Source organism: Berghia stephanieae, chromosome 4 (assembly GCF_034508935.2).
Source record: "Berghia stephanieae isolate SIO BIC M18660-M18661 chromosome 4, UCSD_Bste_1.3, whole genome shotgun sequence".
Lineage (NCBI taxonomy): Eukaryota > Metazoa > Mollusca > Gastropoda > Nudibranchia > Aeolidiidae > Berghia > Berghia stephanieae.
In genome coordinates this window covers 77,071,616-77,086,268 of record NC_088363.1, presented here as the reverse complement: position 1 = coordinate 77,086,268, position 14,653 = coordinate 77,071,616, and the positions used below count along the sequence as shown (strand labels likewise).

At 33.4% G+C, this 14,653-nt stretch overlaps 1 protein-coding gene across 2 annotated transcripts; it reads right to left on the bottom strand.

Moving 5' to 3' along the window:
• Positions 1-539: 539 nt before the first annotated feature.
• Positions 540-13,243, bottom strand: LOC144971287 (myeloid leukemia factor 2-like). 2 transcript variants are annotated; one of them, XM_078911901.1, is made up of 5 exons: positions 13,040-13,243; positions 10,328-10,553; positions 8,823-8,960; positions 7,632-7,791; positions 540-5,214 (listed from the first exon to the last, which is right to left on the bottom strand). In XM_078911901.1, the coding sequence occupies exons 1-5, from the start codon at positions 13,075-13,077 to the stop codon at positions 5,027-5,029; spliced, it is 750 nt and encodes a 249-aa protein (XP_078768027.1). In that variant the 5' UTR covers positions 13,078-13,243; the 3' UTR covers positions 540-5,026. The 2 variants fall into 2 exon arrangements, with proteins under 2 accessions (XP_078768027.1, XP_078768028.1); XM_078911902.1 differs by having other exon boundaries at positions 13,161-13,243.
• Positions 13,244-14,653: the final 1,410 nt, after the last annotated feature.

Sequence of the window (14,653 nt, the reverse complement as noted above, 5' to 3'; positions counted from 1 at the left end):
ATCACTTTAAATAAAAAGTGCAAAGTTAAAACATTTACCGTAGACACTCCACCCAGATTTCTGATTTTAAAGCCATTTTCAGCATCTGCTTCACCCAAAGTAATAGTAATACCAGATTGATACGATGGGTCACATTTGTGAAGTGATGATAAATCTCTAAATGTGTGCTTGGTCCCAAGAAATGCCAAAAAAATTGATCGACTTGTCATGAGAGGTACAATTTGAGCAAAACAATGAACATTAAATCGGTCCAACAGCCAGATTTGATTTTTTAAATCTGAGGTGTGATGGTAGTATCTATGTCCGATAGTCAAAAGTCTGAGGTTTGATTCCCCCCCCCCCCCCCCCCCCCCCCCCCCCCCCCCAAAAAAAAAAAAAAAGTGTGGGGTTCTGCTCCGTGTAAAGCTGTACCGTTTAAATCTTTTTAACTTTAGATTTCTTTTGTGCAACAATGCCTGCTCCCAATTTGAGGCAACACACAGATAGATGCAGCAATAGAAAACTATAATCAAATCCAAAAAAAGAAACAAACAAGCAGATATGGCATATTCATTTATTCAAATAAAAATCAACCTATTATTATATTTTTTACAAATATTTTTTGAAGCATCAAATTGATAATCCTCCTTAAATTCAATATACAAGAAACAATGAAATGGAAGTTAAAGACTATATAATAGTCAAAACTTTTATACTGAAAGGAATGTAATAAATAAAGAGTAATATCATGTTAGTGAAAATCAGACACAACTCTCCTGAATAGGGTCAATCTAATGGACGGAAAATGTCAAAAACGTTACTGTTTTATACTCCTGAAAATAAAAAGGGCAATCTATTCTCAGGATTTTGAATATTATCATCAACATCAGTATTATTATTATTATTATCATCACCATTCATGTTATCAGAACTTTCAGATTGAAATATATTTAGATTTCTTATTTTAGATTATTAAGTTGCTTGCAACATTAAGAACTTCTTTTTCAGGGCCATAAACGGAAAATAGCCTGGTCAAGAAATTTTGATAAATGTAAAATTAAAGTTAATATAAGCTATCAATGCCTATATTATTTTACAAATCAAGAAAATGGGACAAAAAGAGAGAACAAAGTAGTAAAGTAGTCAACACAAGTGCTCAGTCCCAGATTTGTCTGTTTTTAAGGTTTTTACTGCGCTTGTGACACTTTAAGGTCATTTCAGTTTCAGCGCCAATAAAACAAAGGAACAAAATGGTACATTAAAAAATTTCTTGACTTATGACCAAAACACCACACAAGAAAAAGTAAGAAAAGGAGACAATCAAATAGGGAACAGGTAAATTCCATCAATGTGCATAGTTTAAGATCATCAAAAGCCCCATCCACTCACTAGCACAGGATTCCACTAAGAAGAGGAATGCAATCAAATGTTTACAAAATATTTCATTCAAAAACAAAAATATAACAGTATACAACAGACAAAAGATTTATATGGAACAAAAATATCATCTTCCAAAATAAATGCTTAACATCTGACTGGTACCCTTTCAGCCTAGGACTCCTGCTAGGACTAGGACAAAAATTCCTAATCGTATTCTAAGACAAAGACAGAAAGTAACATGGAAAAGGAAAACAGAAATAAGGGGAGAGAAGACTTATCATGTGACCTCCCCCCTGCCCACCATGGGAGATTAAAAGACCTAACCCAGAAGATTGTTCAGATCTAGGAACAACATACAAGAAAGTAATAGACTCAAATTCTTACTTCATAAATAATGAATGATTGACAATTACATAAAAATAACAAAGGATGATTTCAACCAAAAAGAAAAAGAAAAGTGTATTAGATTTGGGTTTTTTTTCACGAGCAATACTGATGATGTAAGAAAAAAGGGGATAACAAAAACTAAAGAATAAATAATATTTTGCATATTCTGCCATTGAAATATAAATTTCAGTGACAGATCTTGTGGAAGGATACATTATTGAGCCTTTGAATTTGTGAAGGGAATAACTATTTGGTAATTAAATTCTAAAATAGATTGAGCTACAAGCAGTGTGTATATATATATATATATATGTTTATATCTATGTGAGCTAAAAGCTATTTTGTGCACAATCCTGTGACATTCTTTCAAAGCTTTCGTATAATATTAATAAATTATTGTTTTAATGGATATAAATAAAGAGCATAACATGAAAAATATTATATCATTTCCAATCCAAGAAACTTATTCAACAAGGGCAACCTTTAGTTTTGTTAGGTCAAATTATAAAATATGATAAAACATTTAATCACTTTAAAAATTCTCACAAAACATTGTCAATTACTTGATATCATGCTACTCTTCGCTATATCAATTTTTACCCCCTCCTTCCACACAGAAACAATTATTTACCAGTGCCGAATGTTAGATTTGCTGGAATGCTTTTATGCTTTTAAGGGTTTTACGGCGCTTGCAACACATTAAGGTCATATCAGCGCCAGTAAAAAGGAAGAAAATGGGATAGTAAAAAATTCTAGAATTACAATAAAGCATCCAAGAAAAGGGAAGACAAAGGGGAATTGGTTCAAATAAGAAACAGGTGTAGATTCCAAAAGCACTCTATCAAAGTACTTAGTTTGAGATCACTAAAAGTCTCATCCAGACACAAGCACAGGTCCCCGCTAAGAGGAACACACTCAAATGTTTTACAAATCATATATATTTTAAAGAAAGCATAATACAGTGCATAACAGAGAGATGATTTACAATGAAAAAAATATCATCTCCCAAAACTAACTATACATTCAACTGTTTCCCTCTCAGCCAGGGCATCTGGCCAGGACCAGGATAAAACCAAGTAATCTCATTCCAAGACAAAGACAGAAAGCATGTTGGATATAACAGATATAGGGGATAGAAGACACGGTATGTACCCCCCTGCCCACTATGGGAGGTCAGGAACCCCACCCAGGATTTGCTGGAAGAGGGTACTTTGTATTTGAAGGCCTATTTTGAAGAATAGATAGTAATATGAGGCTGTTCATGTCACAAAAACCACGATAAATGTCAGCTGCATGGACTTGATGGATGTGAAACGTTTTTTTGTTTTTTTTTTAAATTATAAGAATCATGTTAACTTCATCGCCTGACTATAATAATCAACAACATATAAAAATGACTTTAAAAAAGCCAAAATTATAAGTGCCAAAAACTTACATTACCTCTTTAATAAGTGATAACCTTGTAAAATTGGAGCCAACTTCAGATTTCAAAAAGTGCTTGACCGACTGGGAACAAGTTGTTAAAGAAGATATGAAAGGTAAACCTCAAAAAATTTGGTAGCTTCAAAAAGACATCTTAAATCATTTTATCACATATCTGTTGAATCGTGAACGATGATCAGATTACATTACTTTAGGCAAAATCAGATTTTTTTTTTAAAATATCAAAACAATGTTTGCAGACAAATTAATCTGTAATAACAAATTTATTTCTTTATTGCATTTTCTTTTAGGGAGTTGTACTTTTCGTAAACAGAGTTGAAAAAAAATATATTTCAATACTTTAAAAAGATTATTAACTCTTAAGTCTATTTTAACTTCAATTTACATAACACCTTCCACGAAATCAGTAATTGACAGTAATCATACACCTGCGTAACAAAGAGAAAGAAAGCTGTTTTATATTCCACATACGGTTTTATACCATTCAAATGACTGCTCTGATATTTTTTAACTATTTTTTTTTTCATTAAAAAAAAAAAAAGATTAAAAAAAACAAAACTGTCATTTCATTATACTTTCAAACTCATCCATTCATTTTTACCTTAATTCAAAATTTAAATCATTTGTTTTGATCCAATCACATTCAAAACTAGCTTCAGTGATCCTAGTCTTTTATAATTATCAATAGCACCTTGAAATCTTCCATAGGATAGCAACTTCAATTAAAATTTTATAAATTTGATGACCTCAATCGCAGCAGTGAATAAAGGTGTAATATTCTCTTTTTAGACAATGATTTGCTGATTGTTGCAATTCCAGGTAAAAGAATGGCTGTAGTAATTCAAAGTAAATGAATGATGGTAGTAATTTACAGAAAACGAGGGAAATAAGCAATAGAAAGTTGACCAGTTTTTGTCCTATCATGATCTCAAGAAGAAAGCTGCAGTTTGGGATAGCTCGGGATTATCTGATTACATGAATGCAAACACTCCACTAATTAACAAACAATGAACAGAAGAATGAAACTGAACCATTTATAAAAAATAAACGCAAAAAAAAAGAATTAATAAAATAATGTCTGTGACAACAAAAAAATCATTTTTTAAAAAAATCAAGACAGAAAATACATGAAAACACTTGAATGGCTCTAAATTTCAATAAATTTATTAACAACTTCTTATAAATGTGAAAATCAAAGTATGGTCAATGTTGTTACAGTACTGTTCTAATCATAGCTACAGATTAAGTTTGATGACATTAAGTAGTTAATTGCAACAAATAATAGCTGGTTATAATTAACAACTTTTCTAATATTTCTTTATCTGAATCTCTATATTCACATTTTTTTTTACTAGAATCCCACCATCAAAATTTGACCATGTTTAAAATATGAAAAAGAGGTGTAAAGCAAATAGGAAAACATACACTTCAATGAAATACAATCCAAAATGTTGAAACTCTGCATGGATTATACATTAGCGATAATGGAATGCTTCATAACTTTGTAGGTCCATAAAATTTATCCCCAGAGATAAAGGCATGAAAATAATTGCTTATGTACACCACCTTGAGATAACCAGAGACAAGTTTTCATTTTTCCAGAAAACAGTTATGTTCAAGATCTAAATGCAGTCACTGTGCATTACTCATGACAAGGTTCATTCCCCAGAAGAAACACAATTTCACAATGTAATGATTAAAAGACACAAATTTACTAGATTGGCCTTATCATATATGTTTGTGTGAGCAGTGTATAGGTAGGGTTCTTCTAACAGCCTGTATAATCCGATCAAATTGAATGGACGGAGTGCTCATCAGAAATTCTATAAATCACTGATTACTCTCTTCTGTGGCTGGTTTTACGTGGACGCCTAGACTCTGGTTCAGGCAAAGCAGCTGTATGACGCCGATGCCCACCACCTACAGGGGCATGCCTTGACCTTTCCGCATGCCTTCTTTGATCAATGCCTCGCATGGTGCTATGCCACTTTTCACGATACTCTTGGTCAAATGTTGAAACCTCGTCTGTCAAAGAATGAAGAAAACAATTATAAATCATTATTTAAAATCAGCAACAATTTTCATACTGAGAGACACATTTAAAATTCTGGATACTTTACTTGTCATCCCTCCTTATTCCTTGAGTGCAAAAAATGACAAGATTCAAATGAGTGCAAATTACAGCATGTAGCAGCCAATAGTTCTCTTGAGAGAATGAACTTGAGAACAACAGTAGGACCTCATTATGTTACAGAGTTTTACCAATAACATACAGGATCCTGACTCACTCTCTTAAGTTAATTAACCAGTAAAGACCAGATTTTTAAGCAACAAGTCATCCATAGATTTTCCATAAATATTTGTGAAAACAATCCTAACAACATCTGCCAGTGTAATAAGATTTTTTTTTTTTTAATGCGTGGATTATCCAGAAATAAGTCTTCAAAATGTCAGGCGTTGTTGATCAACTTTTTTTTTACACACCCATCAGTATCTTTTTGTACTATGGTGCAGCCAGTTCTGCATTTTTCTCGAAAATGTATGCAAGAAAACGGCATTGGCATTGTGTTTACATATCATATAGTTAAAAATAGAAAACTAATTAGAACTATATGATATGTAAAGCCAATGCAAATCCCAAAGTCCCTTTATTTCAAATGAAGTAAAACTCCAAAACCTATAGTAATGGTTGCAATAATAGTAATAATAATAATAATAATAAAAATAATAATAATAATAATAATAATAATAATAATAATAATAATAATATAATAATAATAATAATAATAATAATAATAATAATATTTAATAATAATATATTTGTTGAGTGCTCTTCCATATCACGAGGAAGTGCTCAGAGCACTTTACAGGGGCATCAACAATTCAATTTGGAAAATTGAAAACAAAGTCTTAACATGCTATTTAAATATATCTTCTGGTGAAAAATGCCATATTTCTTTTGGAAGTTTGTTCCAGAGGGTTGGGATGTTTCTAGAAAAGGATTGTCCTCCACATTTAACGTAAAAGTTTTTTCCTTGAGTGTCAAACAATTTTCCATCGGATGACGAGCGAAGGGATCTGGTTGGTGTATATAACTCCAATTTATCATAAAGATAAGTCGGATGATATAAGTTGAGGCATTTAAAACACAATATCACAACTTTGTACAATATTCACTCCTAAACAAAAAGCCAATGAAGCTCTTTTAGCAGGGGTGACGCATTATGTTTCTTGCTGCGCTTAAAGACTAATCTTGCAGCATTGTTTTGAATTCTTTGCAGCCTGAGTAATCTCTCGCTGGTGACGTTCTAAAAGAGAGTTTCAATCGTCAAGTTTTGAAAGAATCAATGATGTAATCGAGGTTTTTGTCAAATCTGTATTTATGTAGTTTCTAATTTTAATAGTGGTCGTAGTGATGATATTGTGGTTGTGGTGGTGATTTTTGTTTTTGTTTGTTTGTTGCTTTAGGTCTCTTCCAACACAATTGAGGTTATATGAGAGACCGCTGAAATAAAAAAACAAGCAATCTAACAAAAATAGTACAAATGTAAATCAAAATCATAACCTAAATTATAAATAACCAAGAACAAACAGGCAGAAGATTTACAGAAAAAAAAATATCCCCTGTCAAAAATACAATCACAAACCAAAGAAGCAGGATAGGCTAGTAAAGAGAAGAAGAAACGGCATCACTATCGGATCGTACACCCATGCGAACATCATAGGTATATGATTCAAGGGTGATGCTCCCATCCAACCACCCGCTTGTGGTGGTGATTGTAGTAGAAGTGGTAGTCATAACGATGTGGTGTTGGTGGTGGTTGTAGTAGTAATGGTAGTGAAGATGTGGTAGTAGTTGTAGTAGAAGTTTGTTTTTAAGGGTTTTACAGCGCTTGCAACACATTAAGGTCATATCAGCACCAACAAAAAGGAAGAAAATGGGTTAGTAAAAAGTTCTAGAATTACAACTAAAGCACCCAAGAAAAGGTAAGACAAAGGGGAACTGGTTCAAATAGGAAACAGATGTAGATTCCAAGATCACACTTTCAAAGTACTTAGTTTGAGATCACATAAAAACACATAAAAGTCTCATCTGGATACAATCACAGGTCCCCAGTAAGAGGAATAAACTTAAATATTTACAAATCATACATAATAGGTAAATAAAACATAATACAGTACATAACAGAGAGATGATTTACAAGACAAAAAATATCATCTCCTAACAATAACTATACATTTAACTGTTTTCCTCCCAGCAAGCATATCCGGCCAGGGCCAGGACAAAACCCAGTAATCTCATCCCAAGACAAAGACAGAGGGTATGTTGGAAAACAGATAACTACTAAAAATATATGTTTAAAAATAATATAAACCCAATTTCCAGCAAAAAAAAAATAAAAATCACAATTTCAAATATAAATCATTTCACAAGGAACTACCTTCATCCAAATTTATATATTCTTGGTTTTCGTTCATATCACCAGTGTGATTGTTCCTGCTACGCTCAATGACATGGCCTCTATCTCGAATATGGTGTCCAACAGCCATTTTATCTATGCCAGCCTCTGAATCACGGACTGTTTTCCTAGTTTCACGAACCTATGGAAGTAAAAAAGTTTTTTTTTAGAAAATCAAAAAGATTTTTTTTTAATACAAGCATTGATATGGTCATGAGATCAGAGAAAGAGCCATAAGGCCCATAGGGCCAGCAGTAACAATTGCTAGCTACCTTTTCCTGTCGATACTTTGCTGATGCCAAAACTGCTACACATTTTTTGTTCCTTGCCAAATAAGTTTTATGGAACAAACTAGTCTTCTTTGAGGGGATTAACGAAAGGCCATGACTCAGTTGTGCGAATAAATTTCCATTTTTCACAGTATTTTTGTGTTTTTAAATTTCCTTTTTCCTGCATCTTACAATAAACTTCACAGTCTATTTATTCATGTTTAAGTTTCAATAAAACCATATTCATATAATTTTTGCTTGATACTTACTTGATACAGACTGTGAATCATTAAAATACAAGATCAAAGTTTGACCCTTCTTTCTTTCTTTTTTTTTTCTTTCTTGCACCCAATTATTGGGCTGCAAACTCCATTCTAATCAGCTGCACAGACACATTCCTCAACTACTGGAAAGGGACTACAAGCATATTGACTTGATATCCTTTTATCCTGCCCTATTTGTAATCTTTCACTTAGCCTTTGAGAAATGGGTGCTTTTAATGTTGAGAGTTCAGATTGTGGTAACAGAAGATCTATACGGTATACTAACTTAGGTGTACAGAACTGGAAACAAGATTACCTTAAATTACATGAGAAGAAATAAAGAAGGAAAAAACCCCAACTTTACCTATCAGGATTACAGATATAATCTGATAACAGAATAACTGATTTGGGAGCTGTGCCTGTATATATTCACTGGTAGAGATCCTTACAAGCGAGCCCACAAAAAGTTGAGAGAATAAGTACAGAAGGTTATAGCACTGAATAAACCTAGAAGTGCCAATACGCCAATTAAGCTGGAATATGACGATAACTTAAAAACTACTTCATAATAAAAATCTACATACATTTTTGGCAATCAAAATACTTTAATATTACACTAAAAAGAAAGCATATTTACATACCCCACCGGGCCCCTGTCTGGATGAAGAGGAAGCCTGATAGACTTTTGGAGCTCCATTACCTGTACTTGAATATGACACGAATGATGAGTGTTGGTAGACCTGGCCATCATTGACATTGTCAGGCTGAGGTCCATCCGCCTGAAAATGGAAAATAAATGAAATAAATTTTGATTTTATAAAAACACTAGTTACGACAATAAGTAGAGTATTTTTTTCATTGAAGACAATTCACTCAAATAAACCTGACAGGCCAAGTTATGCTTGTAAACATCTGACATAAATTTGAGAAAATTTGATTACATTGAGCCCATTAAATTGAAATAAAAAGGGAAAATAAATAAAATTCAACTGTTTTCTTTTACACTTTATGTTTTAAAAAGAATGAAATTGAATAAACGAAATGGTTAGAATTTTGTTAACTTATTTCATATTAAATTCAAACAACTTCCAGTTGAGTGGACAGTAAAGAATAGCCTCTTTTAAGAAAAGGTCAATAATTTTTTGAAGTTTGAGAAACAGTTATGAATGATAGACCTGATCTAGACAGCTATACATTTCTTTGCATTTTAAGAGTTGAAAAGGGTTAGGCTTGGTGATACTGTGTAAGATTCATAAACAAAATAAAAACAATCCACTACAATAATGTCTTGTAAAATATAGTGACCATACGAAATGATGGAACAATTACAATAAGTACCTTACTTCTTATTCAAGTTTCATTTATTTTTCCTTTGAAATCTTAATGAGGTGTTTAATTCTACTGGTTCCAGAGAGCATAGTCAAAATGAAATCTTTATAAATTATAAGTGAAAAAAAGAGTAAATTATTTGTTTTGTGAGAGAAAATGCAAGGAAGTGAATGTTGGAAAGCTTCTCTTCCCCTGAATGATATAAAAAGACTTTAATTTAAATTTCAAAGTTGTAAGGAGTAGTCATATGCAAATAAATCATGACATGGGACTTGCATTTAAACACTCCTCCCTCCCCATCCTCAATTTAAAGGAAACCTTTTATAATTGAGTTTTAAAAAATGTATACATGAAAAACAAATATTTTCCAAATGAACACCTTTGTAACTGTCCACATAACATTGACAGTTCCACGATCCAACTATCAGTCATAAGGTTTAAAAAAAGTATTGAGAAAGACAATTAGAAACTGCAAAGTTTTCTTTTCCACAGCTTGTAATATAACTGCAGTACTAATTACTCTCCCTCATTCACCCTCTATTGCAAGAATTCCCATTAAAAAAAACACTACTTCCATTATTTTTCCCCCCTATAAATCCGATCACTTTATTTATCAAAAGACCTGAAATAGTGTTGTTGTTCAGATTTCATTGAAACTGAGTCCAACAGATGAAAGCAATAAGATCTGAACAGCAAAGGATAACTATCTTATTACAATGGTGACCAAAAAGACTAATAATTCCTATAAAATAAATAGAGAAGTCTGACAACCAAAATTAAGAAAAGGATTTGGAAATCATTGCAACTTGCCACTTACAAAAGCCCTGCGCATATCACTCATCATGGAGTGCATATTGGAGAACATGCTCTCAAACTGTGAAAATGGATTCATGAACATCCCATGTTGAGCAACTTGCATGTTGCCAGTATTTTGGTGCCTCTGTCGTCCATCAGGAAGAGTTGCTCTATTCCTTCTTCCCATCTGACCAAAACTGTCTTCAAACATTCGATCCATCTGCCTCATATGGTCATTAGCAGCACCACTGCACAGGATAAATAAATTTTAAAAAGGAACTCATTGACATCTGAATAAAATGTAAGATAATCACTGGAAATGTGCTCTGATAATGGATACAAAATCAAAATCAACATTCTGAAGATCTGAAATCATTCATGGCATGATTCCAATTAACCAAAAGTTATAGCAAAATTTATGTCACTAACAGATCGTTCCAATTCATGGCTTCAACTGTACTATATAACAAAGGCAAGCAGGGAAACAGCAATCTCAGCTTAGTATATTTGAATTTGTTTCCTTCTATTTCAATTTATTTATATTATTAACAATTACATGAAACTGATGTAAATGATAATGATGATAATAGTAACAATAGTATAGTAACTGAATAAGAACTATTAACTGTCAGCAGGTGATCTAAACCCACTTTATTTGATGACTAAGTGAGTAAGACAAAAATCATTGATCAATTTGAAGTCCAATTATTAAAAAGATAACCCTTCAAAGGGAACGAAAGTCAGTCAAAGTAACAGTGGTCAAAAGAAAAGGCTTTACTGGCACAGTATACTTTCCACAGTGTCAAAATCAGTACTATATATCGCGTTGCATTAGCAATAATCCTTCTATTTCTACAGTCAGAAGAAGTGGTATCAGATGAATCAAGTTTTGATATACAGTTGACTCCGCTTAATTGCACAACCTCGGGAGTTCAGGTTAGTGTGTCGATTAAGCAGAGTGCGAGTAAGCGGAGAAGCTAAAAATAGCATCTAAACACCAGCTTTCATGTGCCAATCATGTAGAACCTTCACATTAGTGTTTTCTCCAGGCCTGGGACTGTCACGTTTTAGACATTACATTCATTAAAATGTTTGTTTTTTATTTATTTATTTGGGTTTCTTTGTTTTATTCATTTTTTTTTTTTTTTTAATCTTTTGTTTTTCATGTTTTATCGTCAACAAAATGTGACATTATTGCATTATATTCTGGGCAAGCTGTTTATAAACATTTGTCTCCAATCTCGCCAATATAGATCATCTGTCAAGCATTCTTCTTAGATGAAGTGATGTAGTTTGTCTACCATGTCAAGTTTTTCAGTGTTGTCTGGGGTGGTGTGTCACATTCCGATGACTCATCCGCATCCTCATCTTCATTATCTAGGCATTGTCTTTTGTGTGGCTGAACGGAGTCAAGTGGTTCCTGAGACATCAGTTCACCGCTGATAGGTTGTCCCTTGTCATTATTGTTACAAATCGATCGAATGCTTTGACTTTGACCGAAAAGTTGGGTTGATTTAATATTGTGGCTGTTGGTTGTCACTCCATGCTGGTTTTGAGGCAGCAGTGAGATCACAGATTCTCTCTTTATTGACTTTAAAATTTCAACAGAAAAAAAAAAAGTCAGTAACACTGACACTCTCCTCACTCTCCTTCTACTCCCTACACTACTACTGGCAGCTGGCCTTCTGAGGCATTGGCCATTGTTTTGAGTTTGAAAATTTTATCAAATAGATCTCTCCAGTCTAGACGAGTATTGCAGCAGTTACTGTAAATTGAAGCTGAAACTGAAGTAAAGATAGAGCTAGTGATAGATCTATCCTTAGGAGGCACTTTGATAAAATTTTCAAACTCAAAATATCTAGATTTGACTCAGTCAGGGGGATGGGACTTGAAAAAACATAAAATTTGATACCTTATTTGTTTCTCTACGACCTACGGTTCCAGAGTTATTTATATTTTTCTACTGAAATTTTTTGTCAATTTTACAGAGAGAATCTGTGATCTCACCGCTGCCTCAAAACCAGCATCTCGCGGCGATCGGGAAATTTTGAGTCTTGCAGTCAACATGGCCCACTTATTGACTTATTGTTTTCAGTAATTTTGTTTCAATTCAAAAATAAATGGCAAGTGTTAGATATCGTTTTAAAGGTCAGAAAATAAGCTTTATTTTCATATAAATCATTTTCATGTATGGAAAGTATGGAAAAAATTAATGATAAACGAAAATGGAAAAAAATATGAGGTTTTTGGCCTAAAAAGTGGGGTTGGTGGCGGAAAAAATAAAATAATGAGCGAGTGTATCAATTTTGATTAAATTTGGCAGAGATATTCTTCAATTAATTGTCTATCGATGTATGAAGTATAATTAAAATGTATCCATAATTTAAAAAGTTGTTATAATTCAAAAATTTATAAATTTTTATTACATAAGTTTTCTGAGAAATACAATCAGGAATTGAGAATGAAATACACCGAAAGCTTGTTTTGTGCCCTTTATAATGGTACCAAAATTAGTCACATAGGTTCACAAATAACGCCATGGTGACCAACACAGTAAAGGGTCAAAAACAAAGTTTAAAAAAAACGAGTTTCACCTTACAGTCTTACAGTGAGCCTATCGGCGGCCACTGGACTGGAGTTATCAAAGTGCCTACTTAGGCCTAGGCCTATGCTCTAGACTAGAGTCTAGAGTCACTAGGAGTTAGAGAAACAAACGAGACGTCTACGAACTTACTCGAAAAAAGAGTCGTTAAAAAGAGATGATCGAAGCATGACTGTAAGGATGTGCACAAAAATGAGGAAAATCTAATTCAAGAAAAGTCAAATGACAAATTGAAGGTTTTGCTTATGTTTACTTCAATTTTCTGGAAATAATACGAAAATGCAACGGTCTTCCTTCGTTTCCTTCTACAGATGGGCATTAATCGATACTTGTACTGTAAAAATAGAGCAGTAAAGTTAGGTGCCCCAAACGTAAACAAAGGTCGAGAAGCACGTGGCAAACCACATGTTCCTGTCTTGACAGCTCACGTTCCAATGTAAATAATAGAAAAAAATAACCTTTAAAATTTGGCTGTTAGGTGGCAAAAGAAACACATATTCATAAATACTCGATCATGCATCAAATAATGTCTAGATATGGATATTTTATGGAACAAAAGGTAAAATTTTCTAAAATTTATCAAAAGTTACAGTCTATCTATTTTTAGACCAGAGCAAATTATTGCGCTGGTGTGAACAAAACGAGAATTATTCGGAGCCTGATTTTCATAATAATTTAGCCTTATATTATTATTTCTGCAACTGTTAGATTTTATGTAAACATATTTTCAATACTGAAAGTGTATTGCCTACAACTCAAACTACAAAATTGGGAGACCTATATTGTGCGTAAATTATTCCGGTCCCTAACGGAAATCACTAGCAACTTGTTATTGTTTACGTTTGGGGCACCTAACTTTACTGCTCTATTAGAAATACTCAATTATACAAAATTAATTGCTAAGTTTGTAGTTTTCTTAATTAATGGAAATTATAATATGTCAGTATGTCTATTTCACATTACTGGTCGCAATTATTGGCTTGTTTTTTGTTTTTTTTAAACAGTTGACACCTAAAGGAAAATGCAATAGGCTAAGTTTTGTCATTAACACCTTTCGAAACAACCAACAATCTAGAGACTGAGTTCTGAGGAAACCACGAAGCCATAGAATGGAGCGGCGTTTTCTAGTGTATCAATTAGACACCCACAAATTTTTTATTAAAAAAAAAAAAAGGGGGGGGGGGATAGTAATAGATGGAAAGGGGTGGTGAATGCACGTTGGTCAAACTTTAATAGAAGGGGTGAAGTGGGGGGGGGGGGGGGGGGGGAATAGAAGGGGCTGCGCAATATGACGAATCCATAGAAGTTGGGGTGGGGGGGGGGAAGGGGTGCGCATTTTTGGCATGTACTAATTTAAGCAAGGTCATATGTGGTTATGATATGGTTTTCTTTCAATCAAATATACTGCAATGCAAGTATAATAACAGCAATATCGTCAAGAGTATCTTTTTCATCGACAAATTTCGTGCGCTGAAATTTAATGGAAAGGGGGGGGGGGGGGAGGTGAATAAGCTTCGGGAGAGGGTTAGCGCGCAAGCATTCTGAAAAAAAAAGAAAGAAATAGACGGGAGAGGGATGGGGTCGTCTATTTGATACGCAAGAGTAGCTTGGAAGTTTGCAGGGCGGGGCTGAGTCAAAGGCAATCGGGAGGTCTGCGGTCCGATTCTCGGTTGAGGAATCCTAAATTTTTGGGATCATTATTTTTGTTCTATCTATCTGCCCGTTTTGTCTGTCTTTGTCTTAGAA

Coding starts and splice junctions, on each gene's coding strand:
- LOC144971287 (XM_078911901.1), bottom strand. CDS start 13,077: ATGCTTCGATCATCTCTTTTTAACGACTCTTTTTTCGA. Junction 7,792..8,822: donor CCAGACAGGGGCCCGGTGGG/GTATGTAAATAT, acceptor TTACTTCCATAG/GTTCGTGAAACTAGGAAAAC. Junction 5,215..7,631: donor ATATATAAATTTGGATGAAG/GTAGTTCCTTGT, acceptor ATTCTTTGACAG/ACGAGGTTTCAACATTTGAC.